General features: G+C 34.6%; 3 protein-coding genes across 3 annotated transcripts; all 3 read right to left on the bottom strand.

Moving 5' to 3' along the window:
* Nucleotides 1-5123: 5123 nt before the first annotated feature.
* On the bottom strand, nt 5124-7171 carry LOC137737128 (heavy metal-associated isoprenylated plant protein 37-like). Its single transcript, XM_068476514.1, has 3 exons — nt 6986-7171; nt 6761-6836; nt 5124-6386 (listed from the first exon to the last, which is right to left on the bottom strand). The coding sequence occupies exons 1-3, from the start codon at nt 7022-7024 to the stop codon at nt 5350-5352; spliced, it is 1152 nt and encodes a 383-aa protein (XP_068332615.1). The 5' UTR covers nt 7025-7171; the 3' UTR covers nt 5124-5349.
* A 4384-nt stretch (nt 7172-11555) lies between these two features.
* Nucleotides 11556-11897, bottom strand: LOC137736384 (uncharacterized). Its single transcript, XM_068475660.1, has one exon. The coding sequence runs from the start codon at nt 11895-11897 to the stop codon at nt 11556-11558; it is 342 nt and encodes a 113-aa protein (XP_068331761.1).
* A 5090-nt stretch (nt 11898-16987) lies between these two features.
* Nucleotides 16988-18345, bottom strand: LOC137738259 (heavy metal-associated isoprenylated plant protein 20-like). The gene is made up of 3 exons (XM_068477888.1): nt 18179-18345; nt 17934-18009; nt 16988-17451 (listed from the first exon to the last, which is right to left on the bottom strand). Exons 1-3 carry the CDS (start codon nt 18248-18250, stop codon nt 17159-17161), a joined length of 441 nt encoding a protein of 146 aa, XP_068333989.1. The 5' UTR covers nt 18251-18345; the 3' UTR covers nt 16988-17158.
* Nucleotides 18346-19909: the final 1564 nt, after the last annotated feature.

The raw sequence follows: 19909 nt of genomic DNA, 5'->3' as shown, positions 1-19909 counted from the left end.
CCTGAAATGTGGTGGGGGTCCGGGCCGGGATGTGATAACATGAGCTTTAGACTTTGGGTTGTGAAATGAGGACATGTAAGCCAAATTTGAAAAAAAAAAAAAAAAAAAAAAAAAAAAAAAACACAGACACACACATAAAGGGCGAGGATAGAAAGAAGAAAATGTGTGGATGACCTTTCCAATTTAAAGGTAAGAAGTTAGTAAGTGATGATGATTGAATATCGATAGTAGTTATTGAAGTACATAATCTCACATCAGTAGAGCAATTAAAAGGTTATTTATTTGTTGGTAGATATCAGTTGAGACTTTGCTGTTAGAAAAATAGAATTTCAATTTTTTAGAAATAATAGTGGACGGAAAAATAGCATATTTTAGGAATAATGTGTGAGAAAATAATACCTTTTTTTTTTTTTTTTGAACTTTTAATTCTCCTCAATGTCCATGCTTAATTTCTTAGAAGTAGAAAATAATATCTCTCTTTTTCATAGGATGGTCAGGTCATCAGACATTGATTATTTGGGGAGAGAAGAAGCCACATTTTTCACAAGAAGGGAACCCTACTTTCAAAACAATTAAAATGACCATTAATTTGGCTCAAAAGCCACATACTTGTTTTCGCTGTTTTATCTTCAAATCATTCCATCCTCCCCCAGATACACCATAGCACGACCCACAAAAGCCTTGCCACTTCTAAATGGAAGAATATCGATTATTATATTTGATTTTTCTTGATTGTAAGATCGGGTTAGTGTAAATTAAGTATTTATATCTCATAGAGTTAACGTCCTAGAAAAGCTTGCTTATATCGTACAAATCTTGTATTACATTATAAAAATAAATAAATCAATATTGGGAATTCTCTACGCATACTCTTGGAATTATATTGACACACCCCGTCCCGAAGAAGGGCATGCTGGCCGTCACGTGAGAGTGACGTAACCATTTGCACAGTTCGGAAGCTTTAAAATATACAACTTCTAAAATGAAACACCCGAAGGTGAGTCCTTATTTGGTCCATTCTGTCAGAACACCGTTGAATTTCCTCGTAGTCACCACACCTTTGCAATTCTTGAACCAAATGAAAGCCCTAGACTAGTAGAACATGTCCCAACAAGTTTTAAGGGCTAAAACTTACGCGATCTTACCTGTGCAAACAACCAAAACCGGCCAACTTCGAGTAGGACGATCCCGACGTCCAAATTCGTCCAACGAAGCACTCCGAGGCTCCTTAGGACACCACCAAGCTACCTATGAGCTTAGAAATCCCAAAAACTCAATAAATAAACGTTGCATGAATAGTACTCAACTCGGCCATTGACGAAACGACGTGAAAACGTTAGAGTTCCTACCTGAAAATGGTATGGCTGAGCTCGCCTCGACCACACGAGTTCAATGGTATCCTTAGTTTCTTCGATCTGTGAGCATTTGGTGGGTTATGGGTTTGTCCGTACGTATTAAGGTGAACGGGAAGGGTGAGAGAGAGATGAGAGACAGAGACAGAGAGAGGGTGGAGAGAGACAGTGAATGTGCAGGTGTGTGTGTGGCCCAACACATGCCACAACACACAAAACAACCCCACAACGTGACGAAAAACACACTAGGGGCAAAATTGTAATTTCACATGTACGTTTTAATAATCCCGGGACGGGATGTCACAATATCGTTCATAAAAAATTCTAACAATTTCATTCTTCAACATGATATCATAACATCGTTTCTGGTGACTTTGAATATTCACATCACTTACGTAAAATAAACACCACATCACCTACGTAAAATAAACACCACGTCACAACTATGGGTGAACCACATCGCCATATAGCAAAGATGCAACGACATGGTCCTTGCGTGGATTCTGAATTCAATACATGATGATGTTGCAAGCATTTCTTATTACCCATCGGCGAAAAATGTCTGGGTAGACATGTGAGATTACTTTTCACAAGGAAACGATTCGCACATCTATCAGATCAAAAGAGAAATTAATCGTCGAACATAGATAAGAGGAGCAATCAATCTCAATTTAGTACACAAAATTGATTGCACTATGGGATGAATTAGCATCTTACAATGTGTTGGATTTACGGCTCAAAATTAGGATGATGCAATCAATTTCAATTCATATACTCAGTCAATTTATGCAACAACCGAGAATGCCCCATCTCGACACGGTTCATCTTTTGTACTTCTTAAAAGGGTGCACCTGAACAAGACCTCATTTTTCCGTCGAAGGGAAACTTGACGTTGAGAGGTTATTGTGATGCGGGCTAGGCTTGATGTCCTATAATGAGAAGGTATGTCACAGTTTATTGTATATTCCTTAGAGGTGCACTTGTGTCTTGGAAAACTAAGAAGCAATCCACCGTTTCCTGGTCCTCGACTGATGCGGAGTATCATGCCATGGATGTAGGCTTACATGGATGAAGTTTCTATTAGCTGATCTACAGGTTGATCATCTTGGACCAACAAAGTTATATTGTGATAATCAAGTTGCCTTTTTCATGGCTGCTAATTCGATTTTTTCATGAGCGTACCAAGCACGTAGAAACCGACTACCATGTTGTTTGTGAACGGATTCAGTCTCGAGTTAAGAAGGCTTACATCCCTATTGGTTAGCAACTAGTTGCCAAGCTACATTCCGATCCCTTCTTAGCACAATGCATGTTTTTGACATTCACACTCCACCTTGACAGGGAATATTGGAAGACAATATCAATTAGAATATTTGATCTCCTTAATTGTAGGATTAGATTAGTGTAAATCGTGTATTGATCTCTCATAGAATTGACTTTCTAAAATATCTTATTTGTATCGTATAAGTCTTGTATTCCACTATAAAAATAAATCAATCAAAACTCTAGTAATATCATTCTTTCACACTTCTCTCTTTGGAACAAATCTAAATCGGCATTTCTGACGCTTGATCTGATCAGTACATAAATAATTGTATATTTCTACATAAGACCTGAATGCACCTGCACAAGTTTGAACGCTATAGCCTGACAAATTTGCATGGGAAGGCTTGTTAGTAAGCTGGTTTGAATTGGCTCGGATACCCCCATGTCCAAGGGTTGGGTTTCTTAATCCCACATATTTTGGAATCCATATCCCAAACGACAGACATGATTCATGTCCAATTTAATTTAACATATCCTATCCAACATAAATGTGTTCAAACTTTAAATGTTGCTCATCATTACAGTCCATTATTTTCTTTGGTGCTCAATGATTTGACAAGTTTACATCTGTTTAGTGGGGGAAGGTCCGAGTTGAGTGCTTTAATGGAAGAATTAACAAACCTTGTGGACCTCCACGGTGTAAAAGCACTTATGCCAATGTATATATGATAGTCAAAACCTGATATCGGTTGCTTTCGATGGAGATTGTGGTAATTTAAAATGAAATTTTAGAGAATGTCAAATACTGGTTTAGACGAAATAAAAGTATTTCTCTAATATTTAAACGATATGTCAGAAATATCGACGAAATCTATGAGGTGAAGTTTAGACTTCACTCTCGTCCATATGATTCCTTGGTTTTTCCGATACTTCCAAAGAAATACTGACCGTGCCGAAGAAATTTATATCTGATGGTGGAAACCTTACCAATTTGTAACCTAAAATAATGTGTTTCAACTTAGTTTATTTGCTTCCATGGCCAACAGACAATGACAAGGCGTTGCACGACGGATCAACGTGGGCGCACTACTAAATCTGACCGAATACGTCCACAAGTTAGCCATCTAGGTTTCACATAGCGTTGGTATCTGGTCAGGATCCATGGATCTATCCATGTGCGGAGTTTTATTTCAAAAAACTTTGGTACCAGTAACTAACAGGACGGGTCGTGATCATGTGCCTCGGGTCGGGCTTTAGATAGAAAACCGGTCCAATATTCTAACAGGCCTTTGAGCGAAGTTCAACAAAGGCCGTTTAACAACACAAACCCCACCCCCATATTCTAATCGAAATCGCTAGCATATAGAATTATTTTAGCCCGTTTGGAACTGCTTTTATAAAAAGCAGTTATGCTCATATGCGTTTTTATTTCAAGCATTTCTGTTAACAAAAATCCAAGCTGGAAGTTCTTTCCGAACTTCTTCTAAAAAGAACCTGAAAGTATTTTTCCGACAAACATTTTTATGAAGTTTTTTACCATTTAAAAAGCGTTTTTGGCTATTCCACGAACACTTTCGAAGGGATATATCATATAATTATGACTTACTTCCTCATTGATCAACATCCTCACAAGTTTGGGAGATTTTGTTTCCCTCAGAAGTCAGAACACAAATCGATATGTCATGCTATGATACAAAAAAATATAACACTTAGTACGACAGCCACAAGTGAGAATTGTAAATACCCTGTGGTCCTGTCGGTTAACAACTTTATAGCACTTAAAAATAAAGACGCACGTGACATACGCATGCAAATCTGGTACATGCGGCAAATAGTATATTTACACCACTAGACATTGTCAACCCATCTGTTCCCAACTCTGCACAAATATCATCACACCCATCAGTCCTCCCTGACCACAAATGCATCATCCAATGCCACATTTGTCCCCATTGGCATAAAAAACTTCATCTAATTTCCCAACTGACCCAAAACCTCAATACCCAAGCTCCCATGATTTAGAAATAAAGATTTCTTGTTTATGTATGTCTCGTTACTCTTTTGATTATTCCGCGATTATTCGACCTAGACGTAAACAAGAGTATACAAAGGAAAGAATAATGTTTGGGAAATCACTTCCATAGAAGAACGGATTATTTAGGTCAAAATGCAATGATAGTGTCAATCGTTTAATCGGTTTTTCACTTTTGTGTGTATAATCATTTATCTTTAGCGTCATCATTGGAGTTTCTTTGCGTCCTTGTATTAGTCAACTCCGTCAATTAAGTTTAATTTTCAATCTATTTTCATGTACATCTTGATAGAAAAACTACAACAAAGTCTTACTACTAAATGAAAAAGACTGTACGAACCATATAACGTCACTGAACTCGATTTTACGTTGTCCATTTTAGCTTCATGTTCTCCACGTCTTTTCTTGGAGCTTCTCTATTGAAAAACTAACAGAACGAAACTACAAATACGAAAATATAAGAACAAAGCAGATTATTTACTAGGATAGTTGGATTAAAGCCAGTACTGCGACAAAGACGTGAACTAAAACAAGAGACGGAAACATTATCCCAAAAACTAGACAATACATTACACAGACGAGTGATAATCACTCCAACATCCTAACAACCCACTAAATAAAACCGAGAACTTCATCTGAAACGACATTCTCTCTTCCCCTACACCTCTACATATTCGTTTTTTCCTGCTGATGATGAAGTTACATTATTGGACAGCTGCTTGTGATTTCATCACTGAACATATGAGCAGCAGGGTTGTTGCTGCTGTAACTAGGCTCACCACCGTAGGGGCATGCGGCGGCTGCAGGGTAAAAGCTAGGGCCAGGGCTAGGATTGTAATTGTAGTAGCCGGTACTAGGAGGAACCAAGGGCGACCTATGATACATCATCTGTGGCTGCTGCTGCATTGCTGCTTGCCTAGCTTGCATGTTCATCATCTGTGATGGGTGGGCGTACCCATTTGGATTCATCAGCATGGAAGATGGGAATTGACCACTTTGCCCGGTAGAATATCCACCACCGGGGAACCCTGCTGCGTTAGGATTTGCATGAGCCTGAAACCCTCCAAGAACATTGGGATTTGCCCCCAAAGCAGCAGCATTTGCAGCAGCATTTCCACCATTTCCATGAAAACCTGCTAAATTCATCATCGCACTCAGGTCATTCATGTTGCCTCTTTTCGCTTCGCTGGGATTGATGTTTCCGCCGCCCATTTGGGCAGCGTTCATCTTCAGGGCAGCCATTGTTTTTGGATCAATCCCGCCAGTATTCACCTTCATGTTCTCATTCGGATGCCCGCCTTTCTTCCCGGCATTCACAATTCCAACATTGTTCATCATCTTCTCGTTGTTGGAAGCTGCTGCATTGATCACTCCAGCATTTTTCTTTGCATCATTTGCTTGCTGCTGCTGCTGCTGCCTGAGCATCCCCCGGATAAACCGCAGCTCGTCCTCATCGTCTTCTTCCACATCGTCGAAGGAGTCATCGTCTTCCTCGGAGACGAAAGACGGAAATTTTTGCTGGCTTTTGAGGATGCCTTGTTTCTGCCCTTTGTTGTTGTTCTTGTCTTCTTTGATGCAGTTGTTCTTTTCCTTCTGGCTTTGGTTATTGGATTTCTGGGACCAGAGCTCTGCATGTTTCCCAGCTCTGAGCAATTTCTTGATCAAAGTTTCAGAATCCACACTTCCAGAAACTGTAACTTTCTGCTGATCAGAATCTATGTTCACTTGGTAAACACCTGTAGGTAAATTAGGTTAAAAGAAAAGGAAGAAAGTTGAATTAGAAATGCAGGACAGGGTAAAACTGTTAAGAGAATTGGGTGTGAACTGTGAAGATCACATCTCGAGGAAAGAAGTGAGAAATTAATGCAAAAATTACTCTTACATTCATCAAAGTTCGATTATTTTTTGCATACTAAAGTGAAAGTTGTGCTGGAATTACTAAATTCATCAAAGGTCAAATCTTTTTACTTAAATTTTACTCATTTTCCTGGCATACTTTCCAAGTAACCAAACAAATCTTAGAATAATATGCTTTCGGAAAGAGAAAAGTGGTAGCAACTACTAAGTTGGTCACCAATTTAAATACAAGAACACACAAAAAAGTGAGTACCTTCAATTCTCTGAAGGAGTTTCCTGACTTTCTGCTTACAGCCATCACAGTGAATGTTCACTTTGAGAACACAAGTCTGTAAAAATTCAAATAAAAAAAAGGGAAACAAAGCAACAAAAACAAGAACAAAGATTCTTGAGAAAAAGACCAACATCCAACTTTGTCGTCTGAATAAAAACAATAATATAAACGAATATACAAGAATGTGGGTTAATAGAGAAGGACCTGGATTTTAAGGAGCTTAAAGTCTTCTTCTTTGGTCATTCTTCAAAATTCTGTTTGGGTGGTAAGAAAGTTCACTTTCTCACTCTTTCTTCTCACTCTTTCACTCTTTCTTCTCACTCTTTAAGCTGAGAATTCTGTTTGGATGGTAAGAAAGTTCACTTTCTCACTCTTTCTTCTCACTCTTTAAGCTGTTGGGGGTTTGGTGGGAAGTGGCAGTGTATTTGACCAAAATAACAAATAAAAATAGTGAATTTTATATTTTTGGTCTCCTACGACTTGTAGAGGAAGGCTGGAAGCAGAGGGAAAGAGATGCTTCTGAATTTAATTTTGTTTATTTTTTTATTGGGAATTTTTTAATTGTCCTCAAAAGCAAACAAAAGAAACGCACATGGGTCTTTTGCTATAATTTAGAAATGATGTGATGTGATTTAACGTTAAATATTACAAAGAAATGGAAAAAGAACAAAGACTCGACAGACTGAATTTCAACAGCTTCTCTCTCTCTGTCACATGCACCCTCCATTCTCCTCATTATTTTTAAGAATGTGTTATTCACTTTTTTTTTTTTTTTTTTTTTACTTTTTACATATGCTTTATTAATTTTTATTTGTTGATTTTTTTTAATTCATTTAATATGATCGTTGAAAACCAAAAAAATATCATAAAAGTAAAAAGAAATGTTTGAATATCATATCCTTATTTTTATTGAGATTCAAAATGACCCTTGCCAAATAACATTACATCTTTATTTGTATTTTAATTCTGGTGTTAATAAATAATATTTCACAACGGGATTTTGTAAGAGAAAAAAACATAGGTGTCCAAACAAGGTCAAATTTTCTGTAACCAAAATAGATGTTTCTCTGTAGCCATAATTATTAATTGTATTTATAAACTTAATTACAATTTTATTATCATAAATTTAATATGTATTCACATTTAAGACACATCTATTTAAAATGCAGAAGATTTATATTATATCCAAACTTGGTTCTTGAAGCATAAATGTTTTATTTAAATTAAATTGTCATTGATGTATTATCTTGGTGGTTAATATTTTTTTTTTTCTTTCTAATTTGAGTTCATTTTTTTTAACGTAGTATACCGCTTCTAATACAAAAGAAAAGAATAATATGGGGTTATAAATGAGTTGTATTTATGAGGTCTTAAGTCACAAATAGTAAATATTGAAAATAACAGGAAAAATTGAAGAGCATTTTTGTTCACCATTATAATCATAGTGTATGTTTATTATACACCTGATTATTTGTCAGTATTTTTTTACTCAAATTTAGTTAACTTTCACATTAAATATTATCAATTTTAAAAAAAAATTAACTGAAATGACACGTGATTAGATGATTAAATACATGAGCAGCATACATTAACTATGATGGTGAGAAAAATGCTGAACAGTTGGTAACAAATGGTAAATACTGAACAAGGGTCCCCAAAAAATTAAAAAAAAAAAAAAAAAAACTGAACCGTTGGCAACAAATCCCCGTGAGTGGGGAGAGGGTCGGGACAGAGTCGGTGAATCGTTGGGTGCAAGACAAATAGGGTTTCAGTTCCGAGGACTGGACGATTGTGGTTTTTCACTTTTGGACACCCACACCCGCGTTTACCATTATTTGCAAAAGTTTCCATCACATTTTCTACTTTCGTCCATTTACCATTATTATATAATATATAATAAATTATTCAAATCCACCTCATCTGCTTTGGTTCATATACGAAAATAACTATCATTTTCACTCTAATATTTTCCCTAGATGTAAGATGTTATCTCTGTAATTCAACCATTCATTTATTTATTGAATGTAATAACATTGTAATAATAGAAAAATGATTGGAATTTGACGTAGTATGGACTTCTCTTTCAGTTTGAATTGGTTGAAAAATCAGATTATGTAAACTTAATAAGTACATTTGCATCTAAAAACACGAGACGGGTAATATTTGAGTAATGTTTTATATCTTTTTCTTTTATATATATTAATTTTTTATGATATTTGATGTAATAGACTTTTCATGTATTAAACTGAATTTTTTTTACACATATCAATGTACAAAGGGTTAGAAGTCAAAGAACTCTAGAATCTCACTTCAAAGGCTCGCTTAGGACTCCTAAATTCTTAAGGCCGGCACTGTTTTTGAAGACTCGAACCCTTGAATGGGTCTTATAGGAAGAAATAGTTAGGAATGCAATAAAGTAGTTTGCTTAGTTGGATTCTTTACTCTTTACATTGAAGAGCGTCCCCATGTCAAGTGGTCCTAATTGAAAAACTCATCAAATTATTGCAAAAAAATAAAAAATAAAAAGTAAAAAGTAAAAAAATAAAAAATGAAAGAGGGTTTACCTTTTGGTTTGGTTTGGTTGAGTTACTAGACAGAGCCTGTATCTAGGGATTGAAATGGAAAAAATCAAAAAGACAAGGGGAAAGTTCATTATTTTCCGCTTTGATGGTTCACAAATTCCCAACTCACTTGCTCTTACTTTATCCATTTCTATGCAGATATTTATTTCTTCAAGTTGCTTAAACAAGAGACAGAGCTGCACGCAATCGCACAAAGGTAAAAGGGTATGTCACTGTCTTGTGTCAAAAGGAAAAGCAAGAGCTCAGGCCAGGCCTACGACAGTTAGGGCCATCATTACCTCCACACTCAACGGCATGCTATGTATTTTGGTTTCAACTTCAACCTAAGAATAACTTACATAAAACAAATAAGCAGAGTATCGACTCAATTATGCACCATTATTTGTAAGTAGTCTAATGTATTAGTAGATAAAGTCTTGATGTTTCTTTCGTGCGTTCTTAGTTAGAAACTTCATTTTTTTAATTTTTATAATAGTTTTAAACTTTTATTCTTCTATTTGAATAATATTTATAATAAACAAATAGATAAATAATATAGTGTCATCCGTTGAAAACTTACTTTACATTCTTTTATTAGAATGAGATGCTACAGTAAATCTGTTCGGAATAAATTCTTATCATTAAACAAGAAGACTTTTCTATATGATCTTTTATCATGATATTCCACACTGATAATGCACTATTACAATAACATTTACGTCACTATGGTAGTCATAAGATTGGCTAATAAATTCAAACATTTGTATATCAAATGATGTATCAGGAATCAGAAATAAGCATGTTAATTAACGGTTAAGTAATAATTCAATTATTAAAAAATCATATCATTTGATTTACAAAATTTTATTTAAAATTTAAGTAATGCTAGGGAGACTAAATTTACAAATTAAATGACATGTAATCAATAAGAATAAACACGTTTATCAACGTGTAATTAATAAATCAATTATGAAATTTTATGTCTTTTAGTTTTTAAAATTTTATTTCCCTAACATAACTCTTAAAAATAATCTATCAAGCATTATCCATGTTTATTTAATAAATATATAAATCATGTTTTCAGTTAACAGTTAATTTGTGCATGATTAAATTAATCATTACATGTTGAACCAGAAAAGAAGCGCTTCTAATCATCTTGCAACATTTCCAGAGAGGAAAACCACCCAAACCATTTTTCGTTTTATTCTTTCTCCTTGCATCTTCTTCTTCAGGAAGTCTAGATACCTTTGATTTTCCATCACAATTACTCTTAATCCCACCGACTTGTTTAACCGGAAGTTATCTGTTTTCTGGGTACAGTAGATAGCCCAGACTTTGAAATTCTTCCTTGTTGTGGAAGGTGGGGTTGATATATTCTCCGAGATCAGCACGTCTGAGCAAGAACACTCAAGGGTGTGGATTTGTTGTAGGTACGTCTGGATCTTGGATGAGAGTTTTTATTAGGATCGTGAGGATCTGGATGATGGTTTATGGTACAGGTCAGCAGGGAGAAGGGGCCTACATTTTGAGGATCCCATGCAATGCACAAAGAGTCACGATCCATCCAATCACGTCACTGGAACCCACAGTTGATCTCCTGCAGATTCTGCCTCTGCATAAAAGATTCAACAGAGAAAGATAGAGCTGTATATGTCTTTTATTGGGCAGATAAACCCTAATTGGCGAATTTTCATGGACATTTTAACCCAAATTAATTGAACCCCTGCTCTTTCGAGTTCAAACCAGGGTTCCAAGTGAAGGGTTGCTTTTGGTTCTCGATAAGGATAAAGTTTTAGTTGTAATGAGAATACAGATAGTATATCACGTGTTTTTATATAAATAGTGAAAATTTTTAATTTTTAAATTATTAATCTTTTAACACACATAATCCATCATTTATATAGAAATACGTAATATACCATCTCGTCTAACGGTCATACTGAAAAATCTCTTCTCAATAAATCCAAGTGAACTAGTTGATTGGTTGAGCTGAAGGTTGGTTTGGATTTCAATCATGAACCCTAATTGTATTTGTGTTGTCACATCAACCCGGTCTTTTTTTTTTTTTTTTTTTTTTTTTTTAAACAAGAAAATATATTCAAAAGAAAACCCTCGAATACAATTATTCTCTATATATAATCAAACAAAAAAGCATGAAGAACAAATGAAGGAATACAATGATCCCAAATATGATAATCAATAAGAAGACGGCCTTAGCGAGCAAAGGCATCTGCCACAAAGTTAGCCTCTCTAAAAATATGTTTCCAGTCAATGCAATCAAAATTGGTCGTTGTCCACTTGATATGTTCAATAATAGGAACCAAATTCCATGACGTTGCATCTCGGTCCAACACTGACTGAATGACCAACTTAGAGTCACCTTCAACCATAATCTTAGTATAGCCCTTCCTTTGAGCAAAAAGAAAGCCCTCTCTGAGAGTCCTAGCCTCTACTTCAGAAATAGTAGCACCATCCAGATTTAAGAAGTCATCTCCAATAAACTGCCTATTATGATTCCTTAAGACAAATTCCGCCGCCGCCTTGTTCCCAACCATGAACTGTCAAAATTTAACTTAACAAAACTCTTATTCGGCAGATGCCATTTAACATCAACCCTATCCAATTCAAGCCTTAATAGCTACACAATTTTTAATCAAGATCCAATTCTGCAGTCAGGCTCTGATAGATCAAATAATTCAAACTACTTATTTTAAATTTTATGGTCTTCATTAGTTTATTTTGTTAGCTTATCTCGCACAAACTAAAAATTCAAATCTTTCCTATCTTAAACGGTCCGAATTACACAGCCCGTTGGCTCTAGGCTTCGAGATTTGTAAAGAATCTAAATTCCACATTTTCAAATTCTGCTTATCTATGGTTATATTTCTAGAAAATAAAAAGATACTAATTTGGTACTTATTTATTTATAAATGTACAGACTGGTTGGACAATATTTTGATCAAAGTTTAGGCAAAGTTGACCGAAACAGTTTACTCGTATTTATGTTAGAAGCACCCTCTTCGCAGTTCCGATGAATTTAATATAGGAAATTTTAATAAAAAAAACTTCGATACTGTTTATTTTAACGAAAAATCACATTTTGACACTAAAAAATCAATCATGGTACTATTTATTTTACCCTTTATTTTGTCTTTATCGTTAAAACTCAAAGTTTTCACGTCATTTTCATTAGTTTTCCTTTTAATTATAATCCACAGTAGGGCTGGTGTGGAAGTGTGGGCGAAGGTTAGGTCGCTGTGTTTTTGGTAAATGCCGCTATCACCAATTTAAAGGTCCAATTCGGCCACCATCTCTTTCTTTTTAAGCCCATACCAGCGGCCCAGCTTTAGTACTGGGTTTTTATAGGCCATAAGATGAATGAGCCTAGCATAGCCCAAGTACGGTTATGGTTGTAGTTCAGGCAAAGTTTCACTTTCGTTCGTGTAGTTTCAGTATGTGGTAATTAGTCGTCGTGGTTTACTAATTGTTACAATTCAAGGACAAATTGCACTCCACCGTAATTTTAACGGATTCAGCACTTGAGATCGAGGAATGCATATGGTGTTTTTACACTTGAAAAACGTCTAATTTACTTTTACATACGTAACTCAGAAGTTAAATATATCGAAAAAAATTTGACAAACCTAACTTAATGTATTTGACTTACAACAGTTAGTAAACTACGTGCGTAATAATTGGAGCATAAAATAGTGGAACATAAAATTCGACCACCATTAGATATTAAGATCAAGATGGCAAAAACGATATGGTTTTAAGGTTCACTTCTCAAAGAATATATCATAAAATGAAGTGAACATCTTGTACAAGTATATATAAAGTAACCATTTGTTTTTCAATTCAAACTCCAAAATCCAAAGGTGAACGCAACGAATATCCCTTACCTTTCTATATTCTGATTGTGATCTATATATATTTTTTTCTTTTTCCAGCCAAAATAACATGCCAAAGAACTTCATTCTTGATTGAATACTTCATTTTTGGTCAAGATGCAGATTCTTTGACATGTTTAATGAAAAAAAAAAAACATTACCAAAGAACCCGCATCTCAATCAAGAACGGAACACGTACTCACCCACCAATCATAAACTTCGTCTAAAAGTACTTTAAAAGGGAACTAATTGATTCATGAGCATAAAGTCTTTGCCCGTAAATTGGTAAGCCTCTGAGGAGCATATTATATTTTTGATTGGATGACTTTATTTTTTCCAAATGCTGCCCAACGCACAACAGAAAGGTTTTTTTTTTTTTTTTTAATTTTTTTTTACAAGAAACAATAGTGTGGTATTTCATTAATCAACACAAACAATTACAAGGGTGTTAGTGGATACAAAGCTCCAGTGATCAATAAATTGATCTTGAGTGAATTTACGCAGACAGACAAATAAGAGTAAACCTCTAGTATACTACCACAAGCACGAACACACAATTGCCAAACGCACAAGTTCCACCACTACAGATTTGTCACAATACACGATAGTCGCAATAGAGAAATACAGACAACAACAATGGTCATCGCTGAGTAGCGAGGCCACATCAAGTCATCATTGACAGACGACATAACGCACCGCACAAAGGCGAAGACCAATCTAGCCAAAACAAACAGAGCCACCACGGTGCACATAAGACGAGTGAAAAACAATTACACTACTCCGAAAAGGGATCCGCATATCAACTCAACACAGAAGGGGACGAGGCCCTCAGGCCAAGACCACCTACAAAATTCGATGGACAAGTGGGGTACCGGCATCCACACAACAAAAAGTTTAATTTATTGTTGGTACATATTTTGAAGACTCACGTACAGTAAACGAAAATAGCGAAAACACGCGTACGCATTTGTTGTAGTTGAATGCAACATATACGATAAAGATGTTGCATGCAACATACGCGATAAAGATGTTGCATGCAAAACGAATACATGTAAATTTTCTCCAACGAAAAAGGATATGTAGTATATATACAACATTGATTAAAACAATATTTAGGTACTCAAAAGATGAGTCGGAGTGCTTCTACTCAAAATTGTTCATTACTGATTTATAAAACTTTGTGTTTATAGTCGGGATTTTGAATATTATAAATCACTCTATCAAGATTGTCTCTGCAAAAAATCAATTAAAAAAGGGTTGTTTAGTCATCGAATTGTATAAAAGTAGATGAACGGATTGGTAAAAGTATTACGAATCGTTTATGTATTTGCTACAATAATCTAAATGATCTTAGTTTTAATTAATTTTAGGTAATCTTTACAAAACCATCTATAATATGAACAGTTATGATCACAAACACAAAACTATATAATTCGAACACGAAGAATTTTGAGTAAGAATTTCTACTTATCCTTGAATAATTAAGCATTATCTATTAATTATCCTATTGACTTCGCTAATCATGTCGGTATTTTCTAGAATACTTAATAGTTTTCTGTTGGTTTCGACTTGGCGTTTCAAAGTCGACTGGAGAGTGGAGACAAAATCTGAGTGGCGTCAATTCATATTCACCATTATTGTATTGCGCTTGAGGTAACGCTGACTTGTGCTTACTCAAACCATCAACATTAAGAAAACTCTTATGAGCTTGCCACGTTAAAATCACAAGACAAGACTAATGTGTCTTTCGAAATCTGATCATGTTCAAGATAGAGGCGAAATCACAAGACAAGACTAATGTGTCTTTCGAATGTGTCTTTCGAAATCTGATCATGTTCCAGATGAATACAAATAGAAATATGGTATGACCTAAAAAACTGATTATATTTTTATATACAATAAATATGGATTTCATGCAGGCAGCTAAGCAAAAAATTTGGGCCATGGAGGCTTATCTTCACAGTGCTTGTTATATCTGTAAGCGAGTTACGACCAAAGCAGGTGGAGTAGTGAAAGTTACGTGCAGCTTATCCTTTCAAGTTACCAGGTGGCAACTCCTATATAACTCCTATATAATCTTACTCTTAATTTGGACCGAAAGTTTAGGTGGACAATAGATAAGGTAAGTTGTGATGACTTGTTACACGTGGCATCTATTTGGAAGCTTAGGACAGTATGATTCACTGAACATATGTATCCCATTTCCATTGTATGGCACCGACCATATCCATATATGACCCAGTTTTAAAAGATAACTCGTTGTACTGTAACAAAAATAGATATGTTATCATCGATTGCTCACTCATAGATTAAATATGTGTTGATCCTTATTTGGGGTACTTTGATTCAGGTCTGAAAATTTGAATTGTTGTTGGATTTAGTCCAATTTTTCTTATTTTAAATTTTAATTAAGGTTCTGGATTTTTTTTATTTAAATATAAATATTTAACCACTTTCATGAAAAATAGTTAGAAGAAAATTTATATGTCACCATATATGATACTTATGCCAGAAGTTGATAAAATATATATAAATGTAACAGAGTCATCTATGAAAATAAATAAAAATTAATTTCCTATCATTCATGAAAATAGTTCAAAAAAATTCAACTTCCTACGTTTATAAATCCATACTAGTATGTATGGTGATATATATAGCGTCTACTATATAGATTAGTTAACACATCTAGTCTATGATCAAGGTAGGAGAAAAAATTGAGGTATAAATTATGAGTAGTAAGAAGGAGAAATAATATTTATTTTTTGCAATTTAGTCTTAAAATTTAGCAAAAGATAAACTTATAGATTTTATGAATCAGTGATCAAATTCTTCAATGTATTTTTGCCTAAATATGCCAAATGTAAGAGACGTTTGTTTTGCATATGGAGCACTTGTACGGTTGTACCTTATTAAAAAGTTCCCAACGAAGTGGATGAAAAGTCCCGACATACTTTTCTTCCATCTTCTATCTGCGCTTGGAAGATAGAGATTAAGGTTTTAGATTTTGTTTGTTTGTTTATTGGGTTGGGCGTTTGTGTTTCTGAATTTTTTTAATATAATTTGTGTTACTTTGCTTTCTTTTGGATAGGCCTGTAACTATTTTTTGCTTAACGAATGTTACTTTTCGAAAGAAAAAATTTTTGATTGGTGTTGGTATGGCACAAATGCAAACATCAATGTATACATAATTAAAAAAACCATAAAGAAGGTTTTCAAAAAATTAAAAAAAAGACTTGTTCTTTTGGAAGAACACTTGAGATCCAACAATTATTCCGCCACTCGTTTACACACAGCTCAGATCTCACATGCCTGTATCTAAGAGACACTGATTTGATTGTCTAATTGTTTTCGTTCGCAAACACACATGGTAGGGCTCGAATGATTTTATCTTATGCTGTTGGGTGCGTACTATTTTACCAAAATATTTTGTCCTTGATTTGCCCTTTTATTGTTACCAAAACATACCTAAATATCCAATGATAAGGGAAAGACAAAAATAAGGACGACCGATCACCTCATCTGTAAGATATTTGCATGTTTTTCTATATTTGATAACGAATATGATAATTCTGCACGTATAAATAATTGATTCAGAATGCCATACGTCAAAATTTCTTCATCTCTCAGATAGTTCTCAAAACAATATAAATGTTTTTTGTACTTTGGTCGCATTTGATTTAGTTATAGTACGTGTGTTTAGGTCAATGAATTTTATGAATAATAACTTAGTGACAAAGTTACCTGCACACTCAAAATGTTTTCCCAAAAAGGATCATCATCTAATTAATTAAGTACAAGCCTAATTAACATTAAGGAGGAAATTAAACAAACAAACCAACCTAAATACAAACTCAAAGCACGAAGTGACATAGATCTATCATAGTCCGCATACAACAAGTTAATAACAGTGGTCTAATCTAATTACTTCACATGATAGAACAAGCATGTGGATTTTCGTCGCTAAACATTGAGGTGTACTTTTCGTCCGGCGCATCCGGGGGCGGAAGAGCCTGAGCCACGTTCCTCACGTAGCCGGAGGGAGCCTTCTTGTCATAAGCTCCGGCGACATAAGGATAAGCCACCAAGTTGTAAGGCACGTACGGCCAAATCTCTGCTTTCTTCCCAGTTCTCTTCACTCTCTTTAACACCTTGTTTGGCTCCACGTATCCCGTCACCTTCACCCTGCTCTGCTTTCTGTCCACCTCCACTTGCTTAGCCCCTGAATTTATTCATAATAAAACATTAATATTGTATTAATTAATTATCTAACTAGGTTTAATTAACAAGGGTTACATGATTACATCTAAAGCTGAGATTACACGATCTTAAGAAGATTTCGTAGCACGAATATAAGTTGATTTTGTATTTTCATTTATTATGTTTGATGATTTGAACAGAAAAAGGTGACCATGTCCTTGTCAGATGTTTTTTTTTCTTTTGAATAGTGGAAAAGAAAGAGAAGAGAGAGTCAAAGTGTTTTCTGTCAGTTGCAGAGATTTTTGCTTTACGAGGATGCTCGCCTGTCTCCCTGTCCACGCTCTGATGATCATCACATGCATGTATGCTTCTTTTTTCTTTCTTATGAGAAAAATTTTAATTATGGGTTCCTAATTAAGGACTTAATCATGCTGCAGTTAGGGTTAATTATAGTAAATAACATGTCTAGAGAGAGGGAGAGAGGTTTAGGTTTGAAGTTCGAACCCTTCATGTGAGAAACAGCATTTTTGACTCTCCTTTCACAGCCATCACAGTCCATTTTCACCTTGATTTCAACCGTCTGCACAATTAAACAAGATTAAAAACAGAGGGAGATGTGATTAGTTGCGTGTTTAGCCACTGAAAAGTTTTATCGTAAGAGATTAAGGCACATGTAAACTACTACTTAGAGCAGAATATGACGAGCCAAACAGAGATTTTGATTTGGTTTTTGATGACTTATAGTATACCTGCATTGGCTTTCGTTTCTTTCTTGGTTTAGAGATTGTGAAATAGTCCGAAACAGCATCCAGAACACCCATTTCTCACCACTTAGATAACTCTGAGATGGGTTGAATTTCTTTTTGCGTGTGTGTGTGAGAGAGAGAGAGAGAGAGAGAGAGAGAGAGAGAGAGAGAGAGTGAGAGAGAGAATGCGTGTGTTGCTGCTGCAATGGCAGTGTGTTTGGGGTCAGCACAGACATATTTATAAACACAATGTAGGGTGACTTGGTCCTCACCTAATAATCTATGCCTACAAGTCATTAGTTATGTTTATAATAAATAGGTTACGTTTTCAATGTGAGAACCTACCTATATTAAAGACACGTCAATTTTTTTGCATATATTTTGCACGTGGTCGCTACATGATTTTTATCATTAATTGACATATGTTTTTCAGTATATCGATATTTTTACGCTAAGAGAAAAAAGAATTCGGCTAACTACACAATGACCAACAATGAGTAACTTAATTGACATGTGTTAAGTTTTTAACAAAAAAATCAAGTGCGGTTGAATTTATTGATGTATCAAGTAAAGAGACAAACCTCGAAGAGTTGAGAGATTTTTCAATATGACTGGTACACAGGGTAGTACACCACATGTTACTATACAAATGGTAAGATATGTGTGTTAAAAAGTTAATAACTTAAAAAATAAAATTTCTCACCATTTTTATTAAAACATGTGGTATACCACTTGTGTTTCCATCACAACAAAAATTTCTCCGAAGAGTTCACACACAAACTAAATGTAGAAGTTTAAACATGACTAGCATATGGGCACACATAAAGTGTGTGAGAAATTTTTTTATTTTTGTTTTTGAAATAGAAGGAGAGAGGAAGAGAGTGATAGAGAATGTGGGAGTGAGAAATTTTTTTAATTTTTTATTTAATTAGAGATATGTTAGGATTATATGTAGATGGGGTTTAAAGAAAAAAAACAAAATTTAATTGTGTGAAATTACATTTTTGTCCCATATTTTTTATTTATATTTTGTTTTAATTAGATCATTAAATTGCTAATTTCATATGATTTTAGTTGATAATAAATGTTTTATTAATTATAGTAAGGGTGCAAGTTGTGCTTTAACCAAAAAGTTTAACATAGCGCACAAGGTAATGACATGTGTCCTCAATTTCTGCTATTCTCCAAGATCTCATGGCTCATGCCCAACAACTTGGCAAAAATTAGACCACTAATAAAAAGCAAAATCAAATTAGTAACTTTTCTATTAATTTTAAAAAATATGAAAAAGATAAAATGAAAGGGATATTTCTGGAAGAGGAGTGGCCTTGTTGGTCTTTTATATATTTGACAGCTTAATGGGATTGGGAGCCTGTCGTCTTGCTGTTTTCTTGAGTCCAAATAAAGGGAACTGTTCAACCAAAAAAAAAAAGAACAGAAAGGGAACTGTTCTATAGCAGTTAATTATGTTAATGTCCAGCATGAACTTGGTTTACGCGTAATCAAATTAAATAAGAGAGATTTAACAAAACACTTTCAATTAGATTTATAGAATTTTGAATGAATCATCTAGTTAGTTAATATGCATGGATATTTTTCTATTAAACAGATGTCATCAATACATATAATGTCACAAAAACGACAAACTAAATAACCTATACCAAATCACACAAAATTCACAATTCATATGAACATCGAGACCACATCACTCGCCGAAATTAGTCAATGCGGGAG

The sequence above is a fragment of the Pyrus communis genome, chromosome 6 (genome assembly GCF_963583255.1).
Source record: "Pyrus communis chromosome 6, drPyrComm1.1, whole genome shotgun sequence".
In the NCBI taxonomy this organism is placed as follows: Eukaryota; Viridiplantae; Streptophyta; class Magnoliopsida; order Rosales; family Rosaceae; genus Pyrus; species Pyrus communis.
Note: the sequence above shows the minus strand (reverse complement) of the source record. Positions and strands in the feature narration are given on the sequence as shown.